At 42.2% G+C, this 24,345-nt stretch overlaps 1 protein-coding gene across 1 annotated transcript in view; it reads left to right on the top strand.

Moving 5' to 3' along the window:
* The window catches only part of TMEM117 (transmembrane protein 117), a 310,171-nt gene that overhangs the window by 136,368 nt on the left and 149,458 nt on the right, over positions 1–24,345 (top strand). The window contains exon 4 of the mRNA XM_074942172.1: positions 7,228–7,327. Within this exon, the coding sequence (XP_074798273.1) occupies positions 7,228–7,327 (100 nt within the window). The remainder of the gene's footprint in view (positions 1–7,227; positions 7,328–24,345) is intronic.

Raw genomic sequence — 24,345 nt, 5'->3', positions numbered from 1 at the left:
CTCACTCTCCATCACCCAAGCTCTCCGTCACCTCCGTCTCCTGGATCGACATCAAGCCCTGACACCCCCTGTAATTACCCCCTGTAATTAAAAATACAGTGCTGTAAAATTATATTTTGCATATGTACTCCTTATATACTGTACATTACTGTATACATTATATATTTATACATATTACTGTACAGAGTTGTATACACAAAACCTTGCACAGTATACTGTACTTTATGGGCGATTGAAGGGATTTTCAAGGGTAATTTTGACTATACGCAATTTTAGCCTTACGTGCTGACTTCAGAAACTAACCCGCGCGTAAGATACGACTCCACTGTACATACTTTCCACTATTGCTATCACTAGTGATGAATGTCAGTGGAGACCAGTCTGAATCCTGCAAAGGAGAATTTGACTCAAACTTGCTTCTTTCCATGCACATGAGGATTTTGCTATGTTAAAGTTAATTCCTTGTGCAGCACTATGCAAATATATCCTTCGAGGTCAAATAATGGTGCAGTGTACTTTAAAGAAAATGTGTACTTTTATTAAAACTTGAAAATTGAGAATCTCTCTCAACTGCCGTAATTGAAACCAAATAAAAATTTATATTCCTAATAGTGGCCAAATTTCTGCAATCACATATTTTGTTGTGTTCTCAAATGAAAATTATTTGAATAGAACATAAAAGAAACAGAATAATTTTATGCCAATAGCATTAAAAAGGAATAGAAAGTAGTGCATTTCTGTTGTCATTTTGAATGAAGCAATGGCAAAGCCAGATATTGTTTCCTGATGTTTCACATGAAGTTGTTGTTTATTTCATTTGTAGTTAATGAATACCGCTAAAAATATACCCAGGTTATATTGCTTAATAGCATCTTTGTAATAATTTATTAGATTAATTATAATTCACAATTTGATACTCATCTACATTATATATCTAAATTAGGCCTTAATTATTTTTAAAATCAAGCGCATCATTTACACCAGGTTATTATATATTAACAGCACGTACGTGTGTGTATGTGTGTGTGATAAAATGGCAAATGCTTTGGGCTAGTGTTGCAGATCAGATAGAAAATGGCACTTTGAAAGTGGTGAGTAGAGAAGTTCTCCTTCCTGGGTGCTCCACGCTTTATTTTATGCAACAAGGTGACTGCAGACTTTATATTTGCCCTACTCCAAAAACAACAAAAAATATTCTGACTAAAGCTCTGTTTTTGAGGTGCCTGGCCCAAAATTGATACAAAGCCAAAGGATGATGACAAAACCAAAAATAAAGCAAATGGGTTTGCTTGACTTCAACTTCCAAGGGACCATCAGTACACTCTGACTCCTTCCAGGTCTTTCTCCATATTTGGGCATTACTGTCACCATTCACAATTTTACCATGAATCTCGAGATAGTTTATGTTCTTTTTAAAGCCCCAGCTAAAGCATACTTTAACAAACTCAGAGAAATGGTAGGTAAGGTCCCATGGAAAGAAAATCCAAGTGAAAAAGAAGTTCAGGAGAGCTGGCAGTTTCTCAAGGAGGCAATATTAAAGGCACAACGGTAAATTATCCTTCTGTGAAAGAAAGCTAGAAAGAGTAGTAAGAGACCAATATGGTTCCATCAAAAGCTCTTTAATGACCTGAAAATCAAAAAGGAATCCTACATAAAGTGGAAACATGGAAGAATTGCTAAGGAGGAGTACAAAAGAATAACACAAGCATATACAGACAAAACCAAAAAGGGCAAGGTACAAAATGGTTACACCTAGCAAGGGACATAAAAGGAAAATAAGAAGAGGTTCTTGAACTACATTAGGATCAAGAGAAAGATGAAGTAAAGTGTAGGTCCTCTACTTAGCAGGGAAGGAGAGCTAATAACTGATGACACCAAGAAGGTTGAGGTGTTTAATGCGTGTTGCGCTTCAATCTTTACTAAAAATGGTGACCAGATACTCAACACAATTAATATTAAAAATAAGGAGGAAGGAATGCTAGCTAAAATAGGGAAAGAACAGGTTAAAGAATATTTAGATAAATTACATGTATTCAAGTTGGCACAGCTTGATGAAATTCACCCTAGGGTTCTTAGGGAACTAGCTGAAGCCATCTTGGAACTGCTAGCAATTAAACGGGAGAACTCCTGGTGGACAGATCAGGTACCAGAGGACTGGAGAAGGGCAAACGTGGTACCCATCTTTAAAGAGGGGAACAAATAAGACCCAAGAATTATAGACCAGTCAGCCTGACTTCAATACCTGGAAAGATACTGGAACGAATTATTAAAAAACAATTATCTGAGAAGATAATAGGATAAGTAATAGCCAACATGGATTTGTGAAGAACTAATTATGCAAAACCAACGTAATTTCCTTCTTTGACAGGGTTACTGGCCCAATGGATAGGGGAGAAGCAGTAGATGGGATATATTTTGATTTTAGTAAGACTTTTGACACAGTCCCCCATGACATTCTGATAAGTAAACTAGGGAAATGTGATCTAGATGAAATTTACTATAAAGTGGCTGCATAACTGATTGAAAGACCACACTCAAAGAGTAGTTATCAGTGTTTTGCTGTCAAACTGGGAAGGCATATCTAATGGCATCCCACAGAGGTCAGTCCTAGATCCAGTACTATACAATATTTGCATTAATGACTTGGGTACTGGAGTGGAGAGTATGCTGTAAAATTTGCAGATTACACCAAGCTGGGAGGAATTGCTAGCACTCTGGAGGACAGGATTAGAATTCAAAACAACCTTGACAAGTTATAGAATTGGGTTGAAATTTGCAAGATGAAATTCAATAAAAACAAGTGTAAAGTACTGCACATAGAAAGGAAAAATCAAATGAACAATTACAAAGTGGGGAATAATTGGCTAGTTAATAGTACCGCTGAAAGGGATTCAGGGGTTATAGTGGATCACAAACAGAATGAGTCAACAGCGTGATGCAGCTGCAAAAAGGCTAATATTCTGGGGTGTATTAACAGGAGTGTCATATGTAAGACATGGGAGGTAATTGTCCCGCTCTACGTGGCACTGGTGAGGTCTCAGCTTGAGTACTGTGTCCTATTCTTGGCACTATATTTAAAGAAAAATGTGGAAAAATTGGAGAGAGTCCAGAGGAGAGCAACAAAAATGATAAAAGGTGGAGAAAACCTGACCTATGGGGAAAGGTTAAAAAAATGGGCATATTTAGTCCTGAGAAAAGAAGACTGAGGTGGGACCTGATAACAGTCGTCAAATACATTAAGGGCTGTTATAAGGAGGACTGTGGTTAATTGTTCTCACTGAAGATAGGACAAGAACTAATGGGGTCTGCAGCAATGGAGATTTAGGTCAGATATTAGGAAAAACTTTCTAACAGGGTAGTTAAGCAATGGAATAGGCTTCCAAACACCTGTCAGGTACGATCTAGGTTTGCTAGGTTCCGCCTCAGTGCAGGGGGCTGGACTTTATGCCTTCTCAAGGTCCCTTCCAGCCCTACCTTTTGCTGATTCTATGATTCATGGTGTCGGCTGATTACTTGAGAATTTCTGCTTTCGTTAAAAAAATTAAGTTAATTTCTAGTTAATTCTAGTCAGGGTTGTGGAAGAAAGTTTGAAAATATGAAGTTTAAAGGCTCAAAAAACAGAAGAGAAAAAGAAGAACCCCAAATGTATTATTTTAAAAAAATACTATGATTTTTAAGCCAGTCTCATGATTTAGAGTGTGACATGATTTTCAAATGCTTGGGGTTGGCAATACTGAGAAAGGGGTATTGTTTATAAACTTATTTCCCAGCATGCCTTATTCTCCTGGGTCTCTGAGGGAGACTGACTGAAACAACCAAGAACTAGCTATTATGAAGTCCTTTCTCTTTACTAAATCCGCAAGATCTTACTTTAAACTCAACACTGTTCCTCTTCCTTGTGGTTGTATTCTTCTTTTTCTGCATCAGAAGGGTTTGCAACCCTGGTGCAAGGTTCCAGGATGCATTTCCGACCTTCTCAGAGAATTCTCACTCACCTACTCAAACCTCAGGGAGATGTGTGTGGTAGGGCATACTTTCTTGAATTATTTTACTTTAAATTATTTTACTTTAAAATTATTTATTGTGGTAAATTCCCCTGATCACAGTATCAAGGTGATGACCATTGTATACTGCATTTCCTCAGGAGAAGCTGTCTGATGTACTGTATCAGCTATAGTGAATGCTCTTAAGTTGTTTCATTCAGATGATCTTTCAATGTCCATGTCACTGCAGTCGTGAAATCTGCTTCTTGACACCTAAGAAATGATGCCAGAATTTTCTTTCATTCTTCTGACAGAGATTCTAATCCCTGCTTTTTTGTGCTGCTTAATTGAGTATTACAATGCTTGTCTTGTAGTATTTGGTTTGTCATTTGATTAACAGTCTGCATTTGGTACCAGGATTCATTTGAGTACTTGGAGTTTTCACAATGTGATCCGGTCCTGGCACAATTGCACAGCATAGCAGTCAAGTTCTGCATTAATTCTAAAAATGTTTATGCAGATTTTTTTTAAATAAAGCCCTTCACAGAGAGGGACCTGACAGCATTTGTGAGTTAATGAGTCTATATATGGGTACCACTCTGTCTGCAGAAGTTAGAATCTACTGAAAGTGGTTGAGCAAGTTCTGCTAATTCATTGTGGGAGGTGTGGCTTATTAATAGGACCAGTTTATAAGAAAGGTTGGTGTGGCTGAGGTTTATGTTCTTTATTATTATTTGAGTTCTCAATAAAGCCAAACCCCAGAAAAGAACAAGTTTGACCTTTCACAACATGTGTGGATTTTATCTGGGTCAGTGTGTCCCTTGCTCAGACTGGGTCAGATTCTGTGCTGTGCTTCTTAGGAAGGGTAGCACAGAATGCCCAGCTATGGAGATGGGGATGTAAAAGTAGCTTTAATGGCTTTCTAATTCTGCTTCTTTAAGTGGCTGGCACAGCCGCAGGGCTACACTAATTAATTTACAGCAGTCTTGCACAACTGCCTGTGCGTGGCAAGGCCATATCCTTCTACTGGATCAATGCAGGCAAAATTTGACTTTAATGGGGCTCCACATAGGCACAGGGGGTCCACCTGCACAGATACAGTTTCAGGGTCTGGCCCATAAGCTCCTAGATACTATGGTGATGGATTCATAATAAGCATTTAGATAGATTTGCATGTAACTCCCATTTCCTCCCTGGGTTACTCGGGAGCAGGCAACGCTCACCTGTGTGCCTGATGTTGTTGACATTAAAGAAGATCCTGAGTATCCCAGTGGTCCTGCTGGATAGGTAGGAATCCTCTATTCACCCCTCTGCTGCAGTCCCTTCACTCCTAAAATTGGCAGTGCCTCCACCTGGCTGTCCCCTCCACACACTCAAAGGTGAGCCTTGGGAAACTCCAGGAATAAATCTGTTCTAATAATAAATAATATAATCTGTGGTATGGGTGTAACTCAAATACCAATTATAAATAACGTACATTCAATATACTTAAAATAGAGTTAATGCACCTTTACTTAACAACTTAAAAATTCAGGGTATAACAGACTAAGATTATATGTCACTATTAATTTAAATCCATAGGGGCAGTTGAATAAAATCAATTAACAAATATAAAGTAATAAATTAAACTTATCTAACTGGCATTTACACTGCCACCATTTACCCAACCCAGGAGTGTACACTCCTCTGGATTTCAGAGTCCTAGGCGCTTGCATGGGCGCGCTTGGGGATCTGCAGCTGGAGACAGTGCTTTGTTGGTTCTGTGTATCAGTCCAGCCCGGGCAACAAGCTGCGCAACCCCTGTGACGACTGGAGCCAGCCCCACCACATGTCAGCAGCTCTGGGTCCTGGTTCGGTGGGAAGATCACTCTGCCTCTCCTCAGGCTCTGTCTTCTGCTGTGCCCCCTCCCTTGCACCTACTTTCCCAAACCAGAGTGGGGGTTACTCAGAGCTCCTTCACTACAGGCCCACCTCAGTCATCTCTAGGCAGAGTCTCTGCCCTGCCTCCAGTAAAGCCACCAACTGCCCCTGAGGCTCCCTGCTCAATCAAAGCCCCTGCAGGCTCTCAGCAGCTCCTGATATAGACAGAGCTCCACAGCAGCAATCTCACTCCTTTTCCCAAAATGGAGTCCACCGCCTGCTCTCCTTGCAGGAGGAAGTCTCCCCCTCTTTCCCCAGGGCATTGTGGGAGTTTTAATCTCTGAGGCTAGATTGCAGCACACAGGCTTTTCCCCTAGAACACTCCCAATAAAGTTCAGAGGCCCTTCTAGTAAAGGGTGCCTACATGCACAATAGATAACACTAGTTTCCAAGAAGTTGTTACAATCAGTTGGCTTCATCATCCATATCCTTGAACATGCATAACATTTATATAGTCTGTTTTAAGAAGCCTGTAAATACATTTTTACTTGAAAAGATACAATGTAAGACCTATTATTGTTCAACTTATTAGCTCTTACATAAATGAGCAAGAACAAGCTTTTCTTTAAAAATAAACAAAGAGATTGCTAACAAAGGAAATAAATATGCACTAAGCTGTGAGTAAGAAAGAGAGTTCAAAATTAGAATTGGTATTTGTAGTTCCCAACTTGTCCCTTTGTGCTGATCTTGAAGTGGATAGAAGACCGTTGTGTGATGTTACATATTCCATTTGCTCCATTGCTTGAGTAGAATATTTGGGTTTTTGTTTTGTTTTTTGTTAACTCAGTCCTTCCCTGAACATAGCTTAGTGTGTGTGAAAGTACATTTCCATTCATTTTTAGATAAAGTATGTCCATGGAGATTTTGAAATTTAACAAGAACATGAGACAATTGCTTCTCACTAGAATTAAATGAAGGGTATTTTTACTCTAATGTTAAAAGACACATGGTTGCACGATTCACAGAATTTTAAGGTCAGGTGGCTCAATTATTTTTAAAGAGAGATGAAAGGACTTTATTTTTATGGGAGCTCTCCAATTGACAGAATGCTACAGTTCTGTTTGTGCTCAGGGAGAGGTGAAAAGTATAGAACTCTTGTTATAGTCTTCAGAAGCTTTTGTCAGTCTTTTGGCTTAAAAACATAGCATGGTTGTACAACCGTATTCACTTCTCCACCTCTAATTGGAACTGACTCCTGTAGATGTTAGATCTGGCCGAATGTGTGATCATACAAAAGCTGGAAAATCTTTCATGTTAAAAATATTTCTCCTCAGTAAAACAAATGAATGTGTGTAACTTACAGTCTGTGTGCTTATTTCCACAGGGCATACATCATAACAGACTTTATGGGCATCAGGAACGAAAGTTTTATGAAGGTTGCTGCAGTGGGGACTTGGATGGGAGACTTTGTCACAGCTTGGATGGTAAGAAATGTAATAATACACTTTAAATGCAAAACACAAAAACTGTATCACTGTTGACTAAAGCAACAAAATCCTGAACACCTTAAAATCTAAACAATGTTTCCACTCAGACAAGTACAGATGTAACAATGGCAGGGTTTGGTAATGAGCTGGGAATCCAAAGGAGAGCCCATTAAAATGAATTGGGTCCTAATTTTACTCTTCTCATGTCAGTGAGAGTTTTGTCACTGAATTCTGTGGAAGCAGAATTGGGCCCCTTCTTTGCTGTGGAATAGCACCAAGACAACATAGTGGCAAAGTGAAAAAGCAAGTAACAGCACAGTCTCCATCTATAGTGACAAGGAGAAAGCCGAGGAGGAAGACTTGACTGAGCAAACTGATTCTAAGAATGAAGCGAGAAAAGAAAAAGGAAGAGAACCAATAATATGTCTAAGATACACTCAGATGTTGTCTGGAAAAAGCCATCTAAAGGGACATTATCCGATTAAATTTGCCCCACATTTAGGTTTTTGAAAAATAAGCTTTTACGAAACCTAAGACTAAATGTTTTCATGAAGCTGCTTTAAATTCCAATGAAAACCATTTTTAAAAAGCATGTTCCCTTGCCATGTTTGCAAACCAAACATGTTAGCAATGCATGAGAATGGGAAAGTGACAACTAACTACATACCAAAGTGAATTTACTCATATATTTCTTTGTCTGAGCTGAAAGAAATACACTTTTTAAAAACAGCATGAATAGTTTAAAGTAAATAAGATTTTTTAATTCTGTTGATTTAAATAATTGAAGGTTTTAATTTGAATATAGGCAAGATTTATTTTTAGAGAGATCTGATTCTGCCACCACTGATGTCAATGGTGGCTCTGCAGAGAGAAGTAGCATCTACAATTTTAACCTTACAGAATCCATTGAAATTCATTTGCCATTTTCTTTTTCAGGCAGCTTTGCTTTCTCTAACCAATCAATGGTGCCTCGATTTGTGTCCCCAAAAGAGTCAGCAGTGTTCAAGTGCTTTTCCATTAATGCAGGAAATACAGCTCTGAACACATTTCAAAGGAGTACAGACAGATGGGGAGAAGGTGTCAGCATTTGACATGTCTAGTTAGTACTCACTGCTACCTGTGACATAAGGCACTGAAAACAAAGTACCAGAATAGAAAGAATCTTAGGGTATCTGTAAGAATTAGAAGCAAGAACTGCTGGTACCATTTCTTAGTCCTTGGGGAATCATCTGAGTTTCTCCCCATTTATCTTCTAACTTCTACATATTTTGAGCAGCATCAAGGATTTTTTCAGGATATTGTACAGTAAGTGTCAGTGGCTTGTCCAAGACAAATTACCAACTACGAAATGATGGCCATGAAAACCAAGTACACATCAAATCATCCAACTGAACGGGTTTAGAATAAGAACATTGCACAGCTGATCTGTGGACTTGATGTTGACATTTAATGTGTCTTTCTATCAAACCAGTAATAAAATTCATGGCTGCATCTGAACCTCATTAGCATGGTCCTTCTTTTATGGACTTCCACAGCGTTATGCAGCTATGCAAGGAAAGATGAGGCATGATCTAAACCAAATGGAGTGGGGTCATGTCTATTGTAGATATATGGCTCACGTTTCAAATGGTGGATTACGTGTTGGTCACAGTACATTAGGCGGTGTTCCAATATGTCAGCTCTTCGCCCATCTCCTCCAAAGTACGTGTCACAAAGAAACATGCAGTACAGTGTATTATCACTTTAGTAATTGTATAAAACAGTTGACGGGTCAGTTTGCTATGCAAATGTCTGAGTTCAGAGGCTACTAGCATCCTGGACTCCCTTTTCATATGTGAATCTCTCTTTCTCCCTGTAACCCTCATTGCCGAGCATATTAAAATCACTTAGCTTGTTCTCTGCTTCCTTCCGCTGTGATATGTTGAATTTGAAGGTAGAGCACTATGAAAAGCAATATGGTTTGTGGCTTCCCTTCAGTTTTTCACTGATTTCCACTAAAAAGGCTATTTGATTTTAGAGGCAACAAAGGAAGTGTGTGCTCTTGCACAGAGCTAATATGGGAACACTTACTTCTGTATAGAATTTCAACTTATGTTTTATCCACAAATAACAGCATTCCTTGGGGGAAATGATAGTTTTTCCAACCTTCTGAAATGTGCAAATTCTTACTTGCAAAATTTGAATTCACATGGGCAAAGCCTCAAAGCAAAAGTGAATAGTGAGACTGCTGCTGCTGGATCAGTCCTGCTAGCCACTTTGCTGCACATAATGTGGAAACAGCAGACTACAGCAGTGGCAGTGCTTCAAAGCTGCTAGGCCTAACAGTATCAAAAAAGCACCAGTAGCAGTGTCATCAGGAGGCAGATTGAGGTATGCTGACAGGAGAAAGCCACGAACATGCTGCTGCGTAAAAGTCTCCCCTAGAACTTGAATATTTTTGTGGAAAAATCCATCACAGAATTCAGGAACCTCTCCTGTTCTACCATTAATCTCAGTGACCATTCCTGTCCACTCCTTTGGAAGCCATGGCAAATCATTTTAGCTATGAACAGGTGCGGTATCATGCTTTTCCGGCTATTTGGACTTGCTTAACAATGTTGTGAATGCTAATCACAGCACTGAGATATCTTGAAGTGGCACAAGTGATTTGTAAGCCCTTTCTATTCTGAGAAGTCCTCCAATACTGGCAGAGCTATAAAGAGGAAAAGAAGGAGAGAAACATCCAGTTTTGTGGCAGGTTCTAATTTACTGTAACCATTATATTCTAATATGCTTAAGAGGCTTCTGCAATAACTAGAAGTCAGCCATGCCTATGCTATTAAGTATAAGATGAGTAAAAGCAGGTGGTATTCTCATTTTTGTGTACTGGAATCCTGTTGGAGTTCAGATCCCCATGCTCTGTTGAATTGGTGGCTGCAGAAGTCAGCACTGATAATGTCAGTATGAGTTGTGGACTTTCATTTGCAAAATGAATAAGAAATAAAAAATGCTATTCTAGCACAGGATAAGACATTTCTTAGAAGTTGTCTTAGGATTCTAATATCAGGAACATATTTGAAAGGAAAGAGTGTACTTTGGAAACATTGCATGATTCATATATGGAAATCGGAATTTACCTCCTAAACCCACTCCTTGTGGACATTGGCTCACTCTGTGTCAGGTCTGATCCAGCTCCAACTGAAGTCAATGAGAGTCTCTCATTAAATTTAAAAGAGCTGGCTGAGCCCTAGGCATGCAAGCAGGGAGCATGACAAAGAGCTGCTCTTCCTTTCTGCCCCTGCCTAGTGGCTGACTATAGTTGTACTTCCTGAGGTCTGCCCGCAGTGTTAGACTCTCCAAATGGGTCTGGGAAGGGAGGGTTGCAGACAAGACACTGACTACCCCACCCTTCTGCACTTGTCCAGGTGTGAGATGGGCGGAATGTATGCTTCACATTTGAAACGGTGGCAGAGCTCCTGATCTGATGTGCCCAACCCATAACTCTCCAGAGGCAGAGGCTCAATAGGTCAGAATACCTCCAGATAGTCCTGTTGCAGAGTAGACTCTCTACATCCCTTCCCTACAATATAGACCAGGGCTGGGTAAACTACAGCCCGCGGGCCGTATCCGGCACTCCTGCACTCCAACACCCTGCCCTGAGCCCCCAACCTCCTGCCCTCAGCCCCTTCCCGCCCTCCACACCCCTCCCTGTACCGCAACCCCCTGCCCTGAGTCCCCTCCCACACTCCGCACCCTTCCTGCACCCCAACCCCTTGCCCTGAGCCCCCAACCCCCTGCCCTGAGCCCCCTGCCACACCCCAACCCCTGTCCTGAGCCCCCTAACCCCTGCCTTGAGCCCCTGCCGCACCCCCTGCAACCCAACCCTCTGCCCCAAGCCCCCTCCTGCACCCCAACCGTTTGCCCTGAGCCCCTTCCTGCACACCGCACCCCCTCCCACACCCCAGCCCTACATTCATGGCCCTGCATGCAATTTCGCCACCCAGATGTGGCCCTCGGGCCAAAAAGTTTGCCCACCCCGATATAGACTGAGGCCACTATACAACCTCTGTATTTTTGGATGGAAGAATTTGTCTGTCAATAACTGCTGAGTAGGTTGCTTAGCTCTTTGTTTCAACCTTGTTCGCAGTATATTCCTCACACACACACACTACTTGAATATATGATGTGGTGTAGGTTCAAGTAATATCAGTAGTAGTTGTAAACTTTGTTCAGATTGTTTTATCGGTTGCTCTTCTTTGTAGTAAGAGTAGCTTATTATTTCTTGCCCTGAATTCAATTTTTAAATAGTTCTGCATATCCCATTGGCAAGAATGTGTTTTATTTACAGTATTGGAACACATTTACTTGTGTCTATTTTGTTATCATTATGATTTTGAAAGACTGCATTTAGTTGAAGAAAGTGGGAGAACAAACTGTTAAAATGATATTTTTTTCACAATCAGCTCTTGTGTCTATTAGAACAGAAGATTATTTTAATCCTCATTTGTTCTCTCACAAGCTTGCCTATCTTGACATGCTAGAGGAAATAAGGACACACGGATACCAGGGACTTATTAGTTTGTGCCACATCTTTGTTTTTCTTTTATCTGCTAATGTATATGTTTTGTTATGGTTTATTAAAACAAATTGAGCAGAGAAGGAATTCCACTTGATGCTGCAAAAACTTTTCAGTTGCTGAAAATAGCCTGTGCTTAAATGTACTACAGCCCAAATGGACAAAAATAAAATAATGAAGTGGTTGAAAAAGAAATCTCCTTTACTACAGGGCTGAATTTAAATAGAATGCATGTTTTGTATGCAAAAATAAAATGCAACATATTCTATAGAAATAATAAAATTCCTGAGATACTGTCTTTGTTCCCTAGAAGTACGTTTTGGACAGCCACAAATATTCACTCTAAAATTGTAAGTGAGTGAAAGAGTAATCCATCTGTCCACACATATGGTGAGAAAAGCAGAGAAGTTTGTTCTGCAGAGTACTGCATATTGTCTCATTCACAAACAGTGAAAGAACTACCGTTTGTGCTGCACCTTCCATGGCAGTGTGGCGTGTCATGAGCCCTGGAATGACTGACATTGCCTCTAACTCATTATTCTGTCAAGGGTTGGGCATGACAATTCAGATTATGATCAGTGTCAATCTTTTTGATTGTTTCCCTTTCACTGACATATCAAATGACAGAATAAAGCTGTAATTGAATTTGAAATGGCATCTGAAATACAGGATAGCTAACAACTCTGCTGTACTTCAGAGGTGGAAATGAAATTAAACTGTGAACCATGAAATGGAAGGAGAGGAATGGATGATAGACGTTGCTAAACTCACTTAACCACACTGCACACGGATGTAATTAATGACCTCATTGGAGGCAACAAGATTCTGCCCATTCATAGAAGTACGCATGGTGTCAAGTGCTCTTTCTCTCTCTCTCTCACTTCTTCCTTTCCCTTTTCCAGGGCTCAGTCCAGTGTCTGAGGGATTTCTGATTAAAAAACAGTTTAACAGGCTGTCCTGCAGCTAACTCATCCATTTCCCTGCAGCATTTATGTAGTAAAAGATCAAAACCCTAGTCCAGCAAAGTTTTCTTGGGCCAGAAGAGGACTTAACCTCCCTTTAATCATCCAACAGTACAAGGCCAGAGGATGCTAATGGATTGTGAGGGGCCCTATAGTTATAAAACTTACCTAGGATAGATGGAAATGGAAACAACTTTTCTTGATTGTTGGATCAAAGGCTGGTAAGACATCTTTTTTCAGCATTAGTTTTCTAATTATCTTTTGATCAAAGACAACCTAGACATGTTGCCCTCATGTACACTGCTGTCCCTGATTCCTAGATGTAGTTATTGCCATGGAATTTGTTCAGCATAGCAAGCTTTTCTGTAAGAAAATCATGCACACATTTGAAAATAACACAGGAATCACTATATTGGAACAGACCACTGGTCCATTATGTCTAGGATCATGCCATGGTCCATACTAGATGTTTCTGAACAAGGCTCACCTCCCTCCCCATGGTGCACCGAGACAGTTGTACAATGCTGTGCCTGGAGGTTATGGTGATTTCCTTCTGGATCCTGCAGTCGTGACCTAAAACCAAATATTTGGATTACCCTTATCTTAGACCTATCCATGCATGTTATTTGCCATAACAATTCTTAAAGTATATCAGTACCATTCTAACAGTATCCAAAAGTCGTATGGTTCTGAGATTTTTAAAAATGCAAATACAGTATAATGCTGAATCTTAACGAAAAGTATTAGGCTAATTTGTTTTCTCAATGTTGCAGCAGAAAGATTTGGCTCTGTTACTTTCTCAAAAGACATGAGAGTGAGAGATGGAGAGCAAGCAGAATTTCTTCTATTGGAGCATCTGCTTTCCCAAGTCTCAAATCTTGTCCAGCTGATACGTTTTATGGAAAGAATCTATTATACAGTAGGTGTGTATATTAGGCAGAGAGTGGATAGCAGAGGATGATGCCTAGACTATGGAGTACAAAAGGAATGACATGTTCTGCACTAGAAGTGGTGCATAGACTTATCTGTGTGACTAAGTCACATCATTGCATACTTAGACATGTTATGCCTGGATCCTGAACCCACTGAGGTCTATGTCAAGCTTCCTACTGACTTCAGTAGGTATAGGATCAGGTCTGCTGTTTAGCTATATCTTAATGGTGAGGACAGTCTCTTTCAGACTTTTTTTTGTGAATAATGCCCAGACAGAAGAGGGAAAACATGGCAAGAAAGATATGTGTCCTGAGATCTTAAATTTTGCATTATATCAGAATTCCTTTTCTTCCCCAATGGACTTTGCATTGGTGCTTTTGAGCCCTTTCTTCCTCCCACTTTTGATGATTAAAGAAGAAAACCACTGTGTGCTTCTTTATAATATATTCATAGACACATCCTTTTTAGTTTTAAGTTCTTTCTGGTCTTCATTTAAACAAATATTTGTCTCTATAGCACTAAACTTTCTCTTTTGACATACAGTGTGTTGGGTTTTTTTAATTGGATACTTTGGAAACCAAAAATATGTACCATCAAAAATAAATATAATAACAAAAATACAATAACCATCCAGCAATTCTACACTCAGAATTCCTTGCATGGCCGTTTCTAGCAATCCTACACTCAGATGTGATCTGTTCTTCATGTACATTGTAAAGGTGTGGGCAACTGAGGGGATACAGAGATGGCTCTGGAAATAGCCTGTTAGCCATCTGTACTTTTAGATCTCTTCAGAACAAGTTCAAGCTTCTGTTAAGGTCTTTAACATGGAACACATCCTATCGAGAACAGTTGTCTGACTCTGTACCTTAATGGCTGACTTGAAGAACACAAAAACCTTTTACATTGACAGAAAAATAAAGGATAATTTTTGGTGGAACTGAAGCCCTTGCCAACAGCTTCAAAAAGCCTGCCAAGATACATAATGAGCAGACTTGTACCAAACTTGGAGCTGCAAGGCTGATATTATCATAAGAGAAGGATTCAATTGACCATGCAAATTGAGCTGCAGAACTGCAGTGGACTAAATATATGATCAAATAAGATCCCCTGCATCTTCCAAAGGGAAAGATGAGCAGTAGATGGCAGCGACACGCAGCAAAGTTTTTCTTTAATCCTAAATTCCTTCGGGGTTTGTAAAAGGAGATATCTGAAACCCTGAGCAGGGGAAAGAGGAAATCAGGATAATCTGTGTACTGATAATGTACCATCACGTCACTCTTGACTCACAAGATGATGCTCTTGCACAGTGGAAACTACACATTTGCAACTGATAGAGAAAGAGAGAGAACATATCTGGTCTTTAAATGTGTTCTAATGAAGCTGGCTGGCTATGTACAACCAGGACTTCATTGTAAAGTCTGAAGAAGCAGCTGGAAATATCTTTGTCGATGCAAGTGCCTCAGCCCAAATCCACAAAGGTACCTGGGTGCCTAAATCCCAGTTTTAGACTCTACTGCAATCCACAGAACTGCTCCGCTGCCACCTAACCCTGTAGGTGCTGAACCTTACTTGGCCCCTAAGTTTTCAGGGTACAAGTTCCCTAGGCAGCTATGTTTCTGCCTCTGGGCATGTACACTGCTGCCTCGCTCTAGGAGTCTGGGCACCTATCTCCCTCCTAAGCCCTAGTGCGATCCACAAAACAGGAGAAGATTGGCAGAGGAGCATCTCTCTCACCTGTGGCGCCTGATCCAGTAAGTGAGCTCAGAGCCCACTTAAGGAATCAGACCCCATTCAAAATCCAGATGGAGGTGGTGGTGGTGCTGCTGTCTACCTTATAACTCTTAGCCCAGTGGTTAGAGCCCTCCCCTGGGATGCAGGAGAGCCAGGGTCAATCCTTCCTTTGCCTGAGGTAGAGAAGGGATTTAAATAGGGGTCTCCTAGCATGGCACAAATCACATCGTCTGACATGTGTGAGGGGGTCTCTCAATCTCTACTAATGAAAGCGTTAAGCTTTGTATAAATAATTAAATAGCTGTTGGAGTAGGGGGCACTGGATGCTGGGTATCTCACTCCCCAGGTTCATTCCCTAAGCACCAAGCTAACGAGCAAGCCTCAAGCTGTCTCTTTCACTGGCCCAAAGACTCTTGACATATTCACACACAATGGAACGACTTCACCAGGAGAGCGAGCGAGAGAGCACCATATCAGAGTAGCCCATAGCCCAGTGTTAGGGCACTCTCCTCAGACCTGGGAAAACCCCTGTTCAAATCCTTGGTCCCCATCTGTCAGACTCAGAACTGAACCTAAGTCTCATGCATTCCCAGTGAGTGATCTAACCACGGGGCTAAAAAACAGTGATAAGGGTGCTGCTGCTGCCCCCACCAGGTCATCCTCCAGGTGTGGAGCAAGGGAGGTGCCTAACTCATTCTCAACTTAGGCACCTCAGTCACCTGACTCCAGGATTGGGGCTCCTGGTTGGGGATCACAAGCAGAAATAGGTGCCTTCCTGCAGCCAGGACTTAAGTGCCAAGCTCTGTGAGAAGGGTGGGGCTGAGGGCACAACCTTCTGGTTAGCATCTTCTATTGGCTAACTTAGGTGGCTTCCCACCTAGTATGCTAGCTTCTGTAGATCACATTCTAAGGTGTCTCTCTCCATGCATTGTATAGGGAACCTGGGCACCTAACTCAGGCTTTGTGGATCCCACATTGTTCCAGTGATCTTCTAGGTGTGCTCAGTGTCGCAACACCTTAGTCCCTTGTGGATCCAGGCCATCCTTACCTCCTCCCACTTGTATGAAGGCTTATGTCTTCACTCATTAACCTCTTCAGCTTATATATCAGCGTGAAATCCTGCTCCCATTGCAATCAATGGCAAAAATCCCATTGATTTCAGGGCGGCAGGATTTCACCCCAGTGCTGTGATGTGGGGACAATGTGTTGTGGAGACAAACTGTGCTGTCCTGTTACCCAACAGTATTTACACTGGAATTAGCCTAAAGTGTAAAATAAAATCAGACTCAGGAACTGTGGTTAACAACTCCCAGCTCCAAGACCTAAGAAAAAAGTATCTGGTATTACCATAAAACTATTCAGTACAGACAGGCCCTGATTCAGAAAAGTATTTAAGGACATGCTTACCTAGTGCAGACCTAATTTTCCTGTGCAGTGTTTAGATACTACAGGGCTGGGCTGTAATAGGGTGTCAGAGCTCTTCTGTTAACCCATCCAATTAACAGATGTTGGAAACCTGCAGCAAGCTGATGACATTCTGCTGTGGCAGGTGCAGCTCATTAACTCCACCTAGACAATAGGGGAGGTGAACGAGGGCACCCAGGGCTAGGATGGAGAGATCTCGGCAAAGAAGCTTTAGGAACAGCCAAGCTTAGGCTGATGTTCGTTGTCTGAGTCATCGTTAAAGTCAAACCACAGGAAGAGGGTAAGATTTTTGGACACTAGCTCAGAGTCTGTGTGCTCTGCTGAAGGTTTTTTTTTCCTCTTCTGCTGGTAATAGCTCACCTTACCTGATCACTCTGGTTACAGTGTGTATGGTAACACCCATTGTTTCATGTTCTCTGTGTATATAAAATCTCCCCACTATATTTTCCACCGCATGCATCCGATGAAGTGAGCTATAACTCATGAAAGCTTATGCTCAAATAAATTTGTTAGTCTCTAAGGTGCCACAAGTCCTCCTTTCCTTTTTTAAGAGATTCATTATGTTCATGTGGCTGATGTAGAAAAACTTTAGATAGTATGACAGATACTGCAACCCCATGCAGTAGCTTTGGGGAACAGTGTATTAAGTTTTATGAATGTTTCATTTGTTACTGCGGACCAGAGATTGCATGCAACTCTGGGGGCAGAGGTGGTGGTGGGGTGTTACTCAGCTCCTCCAAGAACTAAAAATAATGGAGAGTAATTAAGGTGAGTCACTCAGGTAGTAAAAGCAGCAAAGAGTCCTGTGGCACCTCATAGACTAACAGGCGTATTGGAGCATAAGCTTTCGTGGGTGAATGCCCACTTCGTCGGATGCATGGTGTAGTAAACCCCTCCAGACAGGTACCACCTCCGGGGAGGTTTGCATATACTGGTGCAAACTGGGTGTTCCAGAGACTAATAGGCAAAGGAAGGGCTTTTGAGATAAAAAGGCTGGGCTTAAACTGGGCTGAAACTTACTGACATTTTCCCCTTTTTCTCTAGAGAGGGGAGGGATAGCTCAGTGGTTTGAGCGTTGGCCTGCTAAACCCAGGGTTGTGATTTCAATCCTTGAGGGGGCCATTTATGGATCTGGGGCAAAAATTAGTCCTGCTTTGAGCAGGGGGTTGGACTAGATGACCTCCTGAGGTCCCTTCCAACCCGGATATTCTATGATTCTATGACTCAGGGCTATCTGCTCTAGCGACCAAACAGGAGCTTCTGCCCAAGGAAGGACTCAACTTTTGAGGAAGGGCTGGAAACACTTTGGCCTACTAGAGCCACATAAAACTAATGGGTGACTCCTGATAGATTTTAGTGTGTGTTTAAATCTGTCTTTTGTCTTTATTCTGTTCTCTTTAATACTTTTCCCTTAAGAGTGAATGTGCTTGCTTAGGGCTTGTCTCGACTTACCGGGGGATCGATGCCCGGCGATTAATCCACTGGGTAGGGGGTCGATTTAGCAGGTCTAGTGAAAACCTGATAAATCAGGGGTTCTCAAACTGGGGGTTGGGACCCCTCAGGGGGCCGTGAGGTTATTACATGAGGGGTCGCGAGCTGTCAGCCTCCACCCCAAACCCCGCTTTGCCTGCATCATTTATAATAGTGTTAAATATATAAAAAGAGTTTTTAATTTATAAGGGGGGGTTGCAGTCAGCAGCTTGCTATGTGAAAGGGGTCACCAGTACACAAGTTTGAGAACCACTGCGCTAAATTGACTGCCGATGGCTCTCCCGTCAACTCCGGTACTTCACCGGAATGAGAAGCATAAGGTAGGAAAAACTCTCCCGTTGACTTATCAACCCAGTGCAGTGTAGATACTGCACTAAGTTAACCTAAGGTACGTCGACTCCAGCTATGTTATTCATGTAGCTGGAGTTGCGTAATTTAGGTCGACTTAGCCCCGTAGTGTAGACCTGCCATTAGAAAGCGCTTTGTGGTAGCTAATAACTGCTGGCAATACGCTGTTCGTAGCTCTTGGAGAGAGAAAGCCATGCACAGGTGCTGGCCTCTAGGCACATTGGCTTGTTGGGGGTATCACAGTGTAAGACGGGGCTGTGCAGCCTTATAATCCCCTAGCCAGAAGGGAGTGAGGGACAGGGGTCGCTGCTCAGAGACAGGTGTTGGCTGGAGACTTGAGATCTGACTTGGCGTTCCTGGAATGGACCATGGAGTGAGGGAGACAGGTGCAGTTACCCTGAAACTGTGACAGATGGCTCGTGGTAATTCAAAACAAAACTGAACCCTGGTGTAATTCTACTGACTAAGTAACATCAGAGGTGAATTTGGTCCCAGGACCTTAAATACACAACTGTTTTTCCTGAAATTGAAGACATTCAAATTAAAAAGTTCAGTGATTTTCACTGAATCTCATTTTAATATTGTGTTTGATAAAATGGGCCTGGTATATATCAATCTCATCTTGTCTTTGCTCTTTTTGTATTATTGCTTTACATGCCTTGAAATGCGAACTTCAAGAACTTAATTAAAAGGATAGAAAGGTTGCTGAGTTTCACTCAACTATTTTAAGTACCTTTTGAAACCTCCATTAAAAAGCTATTTTTACAGTTTCTTACAGCAGCACACCTCTGCATATCACAAAAGTAATTGCTGCTCCTGTACTGGGTAGATTATTATTATGATTTTTTTTGACATTTCACAGCTAAGGAATTTAGCTTCACAGCAACCCTGTGAGATGAAGGCATTAGGTGTCTCCATTTTGCAGACTGAGGTATGTGGCAGTTAAGGGGCTTCTCCTGGGACACACAGTAAGTCTGTGATGGAATTGAGAATAGAACCTAAATCTTTTGACTCCAGTCTTGTGTTTGATATCCCTGTTTCCAATTGTAATTACTATTATTTTTCTTTGTCTCCATTGATGGCAGCACCCTGGTGTAAGTAAAATGTGTGCCCTCTCTGCCCAGTTACCAAATACCTTCTTGTAGGGGAAAACCAGACCCAAATGCCACATCTGCTGGGCAGGGAGTTGAGGAGATGTAACAGAAGAAGTTGGAGCTGCTCGATGGAGGCTACTCCAGCTAATGGCTGGATCAACTTATATGGCTCCTCTGTGGAGGTGAATGGGAACTGCACCCTAGTAGGTCTCCTGGGATCTCACCTCCTTTTCCAGTGGCCGACCCTTGAGCTGCCTCCAGCCATGCCAAGCTCAGGGCTGTGAAGATCACTCTCTTGGCCTGACTCTCCACTGACTTGGGCCAAGTTTACCCCTGTCCTGAGTAATCCCACCACAGTCAATGGATTTATGCTAAGAGAATGGAGACTCAGGTCCTGTGCACTACCCCTTACCTACAAAGTAAAAGAATGTCTGCTTAATGAGCATCCTGTACCCCATGTAGGATTTTGCAGAAAGCAATTTCATCACCATAGAAACAAGCTCTATAGTACAAAACTCACATGGATATGGTTGTCAGACACCCAGGATTTGTTGCACTGTGGCTGCTCCACATACAGCCAACAGCCCAGCACCTTTATGACCATATGCCCTTGGAATTGTATGGTTCCCTGATCACTGGGCCAATAGGCTTATCTAGACGAGGGAAAACTGGATGAGCGTAACTACAAATCAGTGTAGCTATGGTGGGACAAATCCTTAATGTAGAGATACAGTCCTGCTGCAAAATGGGGCTGTGACTCTAGGCCTGCTCTATCTTACACTGGTCCAGGATCACCAGCTTGCAGCACCTTGTGGACTTACTTCCTCTTGTCTCTGGCATGCCGGAAGAATGTCCACTGTGCTGGCGGGGGCCAGGAGCAGGTAGCAGAGAGTCAACTGTGATGGCTTTACTCCACCCAAGAATTCCTCTGTGCCAGGGCAATCCCCAGCTGCCCTGTTACACCAGTTTTCCATCTTTGCAGTTTGCACCATGGGAGAGGTACACAGAATGGGACAGAACAGGAACTGAAGATCTGGCCTAATCAGAGTTGCATGCAGCTCTAAAGTTGCAGGTGGGATAGCACTGCTCTAAGTGGATAGGAAAGATCAGTTTGTGCAGGATCTAACACAGCAGAGCCCTGATTCAGATTAGGGCCTCAGGGCCCTGCTGAACTATTAAAAAATACAAATTAATAACCAGCGTCACAAAACAGTGTAGACAAGTGCAGTGTAGACAAGGTCGACCTTAGGAGTGGGCCTCATGGGTGACTGCCCAGGGTGCCATGGTCAAGGAAACGCTGCGCAGTAGTACAGAGGTGCACGTTACTGGTTGGCAGGGGAGCGCCACGAACTTGCAGAGGCAATGCGTGGGGGGCAGATTTCTCCCTGCTTCCTCCTGGCAGAGGAATGGGGTGGGGAGCAAGGATGCACAGATACTGCTTCTCCCCCACACACCCCAAATATTGCTCTGTGCCCCACTGTGGGGCTTTGAGGAGGGGGAGCAATGCCAGGGCCCCCATGTTCAGGTCACTTTTACTACGTGGGCTGTGTTGTGAGGCCAGCATCAAGAACTGCTTCTCTCCCCAGCTGGGCTGCAGAAGGGAAGGGCAGGAAAGTGACCTGGATGCAGTGAGCCCTTGTGTTGATCCTCGCTTCTCCCCTCACAGCCCCCCTAGGGGGGCACAGAGGAGTAGCATTCAACTGGGGGCAGGGGGGGGAAGCAAGCAGCAATGCCAGCAGTTCTGTGCATCCAGGTCAGTTTCCCTACGTGGATACAGGAGTGGGATACAGAGGTTGGGGTACAGGAGGGGGTGCAGGGGTTAGGGGAGAAGGGGACACAGTGCAGGGGTTAGGGGCAGGTGGGGTTGCAGGATGGGGTTGGGGAGAAGGGGGCACAGGACGGTGTTAGGGGAGAAGTGGTTATTCATTATTATTGTTATTATTGTGTATTTTACAAATAATTTCAGGCATACATCTCAGATTAGATGCCTGAAAGCATGCTCAATTTTATCAGTAACTACCATCTTTCAGCTTCTCTGCATTAGCACAAGATGGGTCCATCACTTCCTCTGCCTGCCTGGGATCTCTCCTTCCCTCACTTTATTCTTGAGAGCACACCTAAACCTATCAGCAGAAACCAAATACTTGATCCTGAAACCTTAACTCTGCAAGGAGTCCTTACTCATACACTTCATCCCATTGAACTCATGAAGGTTGCAGGATCTGTCCCCAGCTCCTACTGTTGCTCAGCAGTTTGGAGTTTTGGAGCAGCATTTATTTGTGTTAATTTATCTGCAAACGTTTGAATGTTTTGCTGCTACCATGAAGAATAAAGGACGATTCAATGTTCTGCCATATAGTCTTTGTATCCTGAAATGGAATCACATGTGGCAGACTTCTGTTCGCTCTATCTATCTATCTATCTATCTATCTATCTATCTATCTATCTATCTATCTATCACGTATTGTGAGAGAGAAAGCATGTTTTCTTGCCAATTCTGAGACCGACATCACAGATGTGTAATGTTGTTAAAGCTAGAATGTATGGCTTTGCACAGGAGGAACTTCCCTACAAATACATTCCTAATAAAGATAATTTCTTCAGAATAAGCACTGGAGTCAACTTTTGCTATACTGACTAGCCTAATCAAATTATTATTTTTGTAAAGACTGATTAATAGCAGTGTATGTCCAAGGCCAATATTTATACCTGTTATGCCATGGTTTTTTGCACTTGTTTATATATTATTGCTTTTTTTTTTTTTTTTAGCTAACATAGTTATTAAGGGGTTGTTTAACTTAGCAATTATACCAACAGAACCCGGGAGAAGTAAACTCTGTGTTCTGTATTCTGTTTGACTGGTTATTGTGAATATATTTTTTAGTCCTTAATCTCTTAAAACGCCAATTCCACAGCTATGGATAGTGGAAATTCCTGAAGTAGATGATGCAGTATCCATCCTATTTTACCGGAATGTGGGAATTGTGTTCTTCTGTTTTAGATTGCTTACCTCCTACTCTCTCTTTTTTTTTTTTTTTAAAAGTACAAATACACAATGGGCAAAATAAGTCTTTATTCTGTTTGTTTTAAAATATTAACTCTGCAATCACAGACCAGCAAGAAGGAAATCCGATCTATAAATGATCCTTTCTCATGGCATTGTACTAAACTAGTTGAATAGAGCAGATATAAGAGACAAGCCCTAGGAAGTGGCATCTTTTACGATGTACAGAAAGATCTGTTGTTCAGTATAGCATTTTGAAGCTGACATTTTTTGTCCAAATCATGTCATGTGATATAGTATGACAGATTTCTTGTAACTCAGCGGTTTTCTGGTTTTTTGCCTTCAGAGCTGGGTGGCCAGAGATCAGCGGCTGCTGGCTGGGCACCCAGTTCTGAAGGCAGTTCCACCACCAGCACAAAGTAAGGTAGGGAATACACCCTACCATGCCACCCTTATTTCTCCACTGCTGCTGGCGGTGGCACTGCCTTCAGAGCTGGGTGCCCAGCCAATAGCCGCCACTCCCTGGCCAGCAATTAATTTGTGCTGGGGCTGAGCCCTGGAACCTCTTTCAATACAAATTAAGCACTGGGGAGGAGGCGGTGGGACCCTGGGGGCCAGGGCCAATGAGGGGGGAACTCAGGGGGGCAAGGGGCACCAAAATACAAGTTTGCCCATGGTGCCATTTTCCATAAGGCCAGCCCAGATGTAGAAGTGCCCTGAGTGATGACTACACTGAGCTATATTATACAAGACATTAGTCCATGATCTCATAATCTATTGCCTCAGTTACTGCAACGCTCTTTGGTTTGTCCTTCTCCTCTTTGGTTTGTCCCACACTCATCTCTTTCCCTCTCATTCGGTCCAAAATGCAGCTGCCAAGATCACTATCTTTTCCCACTACTACGCCTCACTCTCACTATCCCTCCCCTTGGTCCTCACTATTGGCTCCCCCACTTCTTCCATATATTATTCAAACTCCTTGTCTTTCAAGCTCTTTCCATCTCCATCCTTGCATACATCCCTGCCATTATTGCCATGTGCAGTGCCCTCTCTCCTGCAAGTCATACTCTGCCAAATTTCCCTTTTCACGGCTGCTTTTGGCGCATTTGCCTAGTTCAGCTCAGGTTTCTTCCATGTCACCCTGTATGTTAGAATAAATTGTACCCAGCTCTATCTAACTACCCCTTTAAGGAATGAAAAACCCATCAATCTAATCCCTGAAACATTCATGGCATAATTCCGGTGCCTCACTTTGCATTTGTTCTTTCTGTCTTGTACAGGCACCAGTGAAAACAAACCATACGCTGTAAACACTTGAGGACAAAGACCTATTGTTTCTTTGGCACTGACCTCCTAATTTACAGCATAGTTTACTTAACAATATGCTGCACAAGGCTATGTAAATGCTGCAGTATAATAGTAAATACTGGCTGTAGCTGATTTCTTTGAGCTTTAGCTCACTTATGTTG

This window comes from Natator depressus, chromosome 1 (assembly GCF_965152275.1).
Source record: "Natator depressus isolate rNatDep1 chromosome 1, rNatDep2.hap1, whole genome shotgun sequence".
In the NCBI taxonomy this organism is placed as follows: domain Eukaryota; kingdom Metazoa; phylum Chordata; order Testudines; family Cheloniidae; genus Natator; species Natator depressus.
Note: the sequence above shows the minus strand (reverse complement) of the source record. Positions and strands in the feature narration are given on the sequence as shown.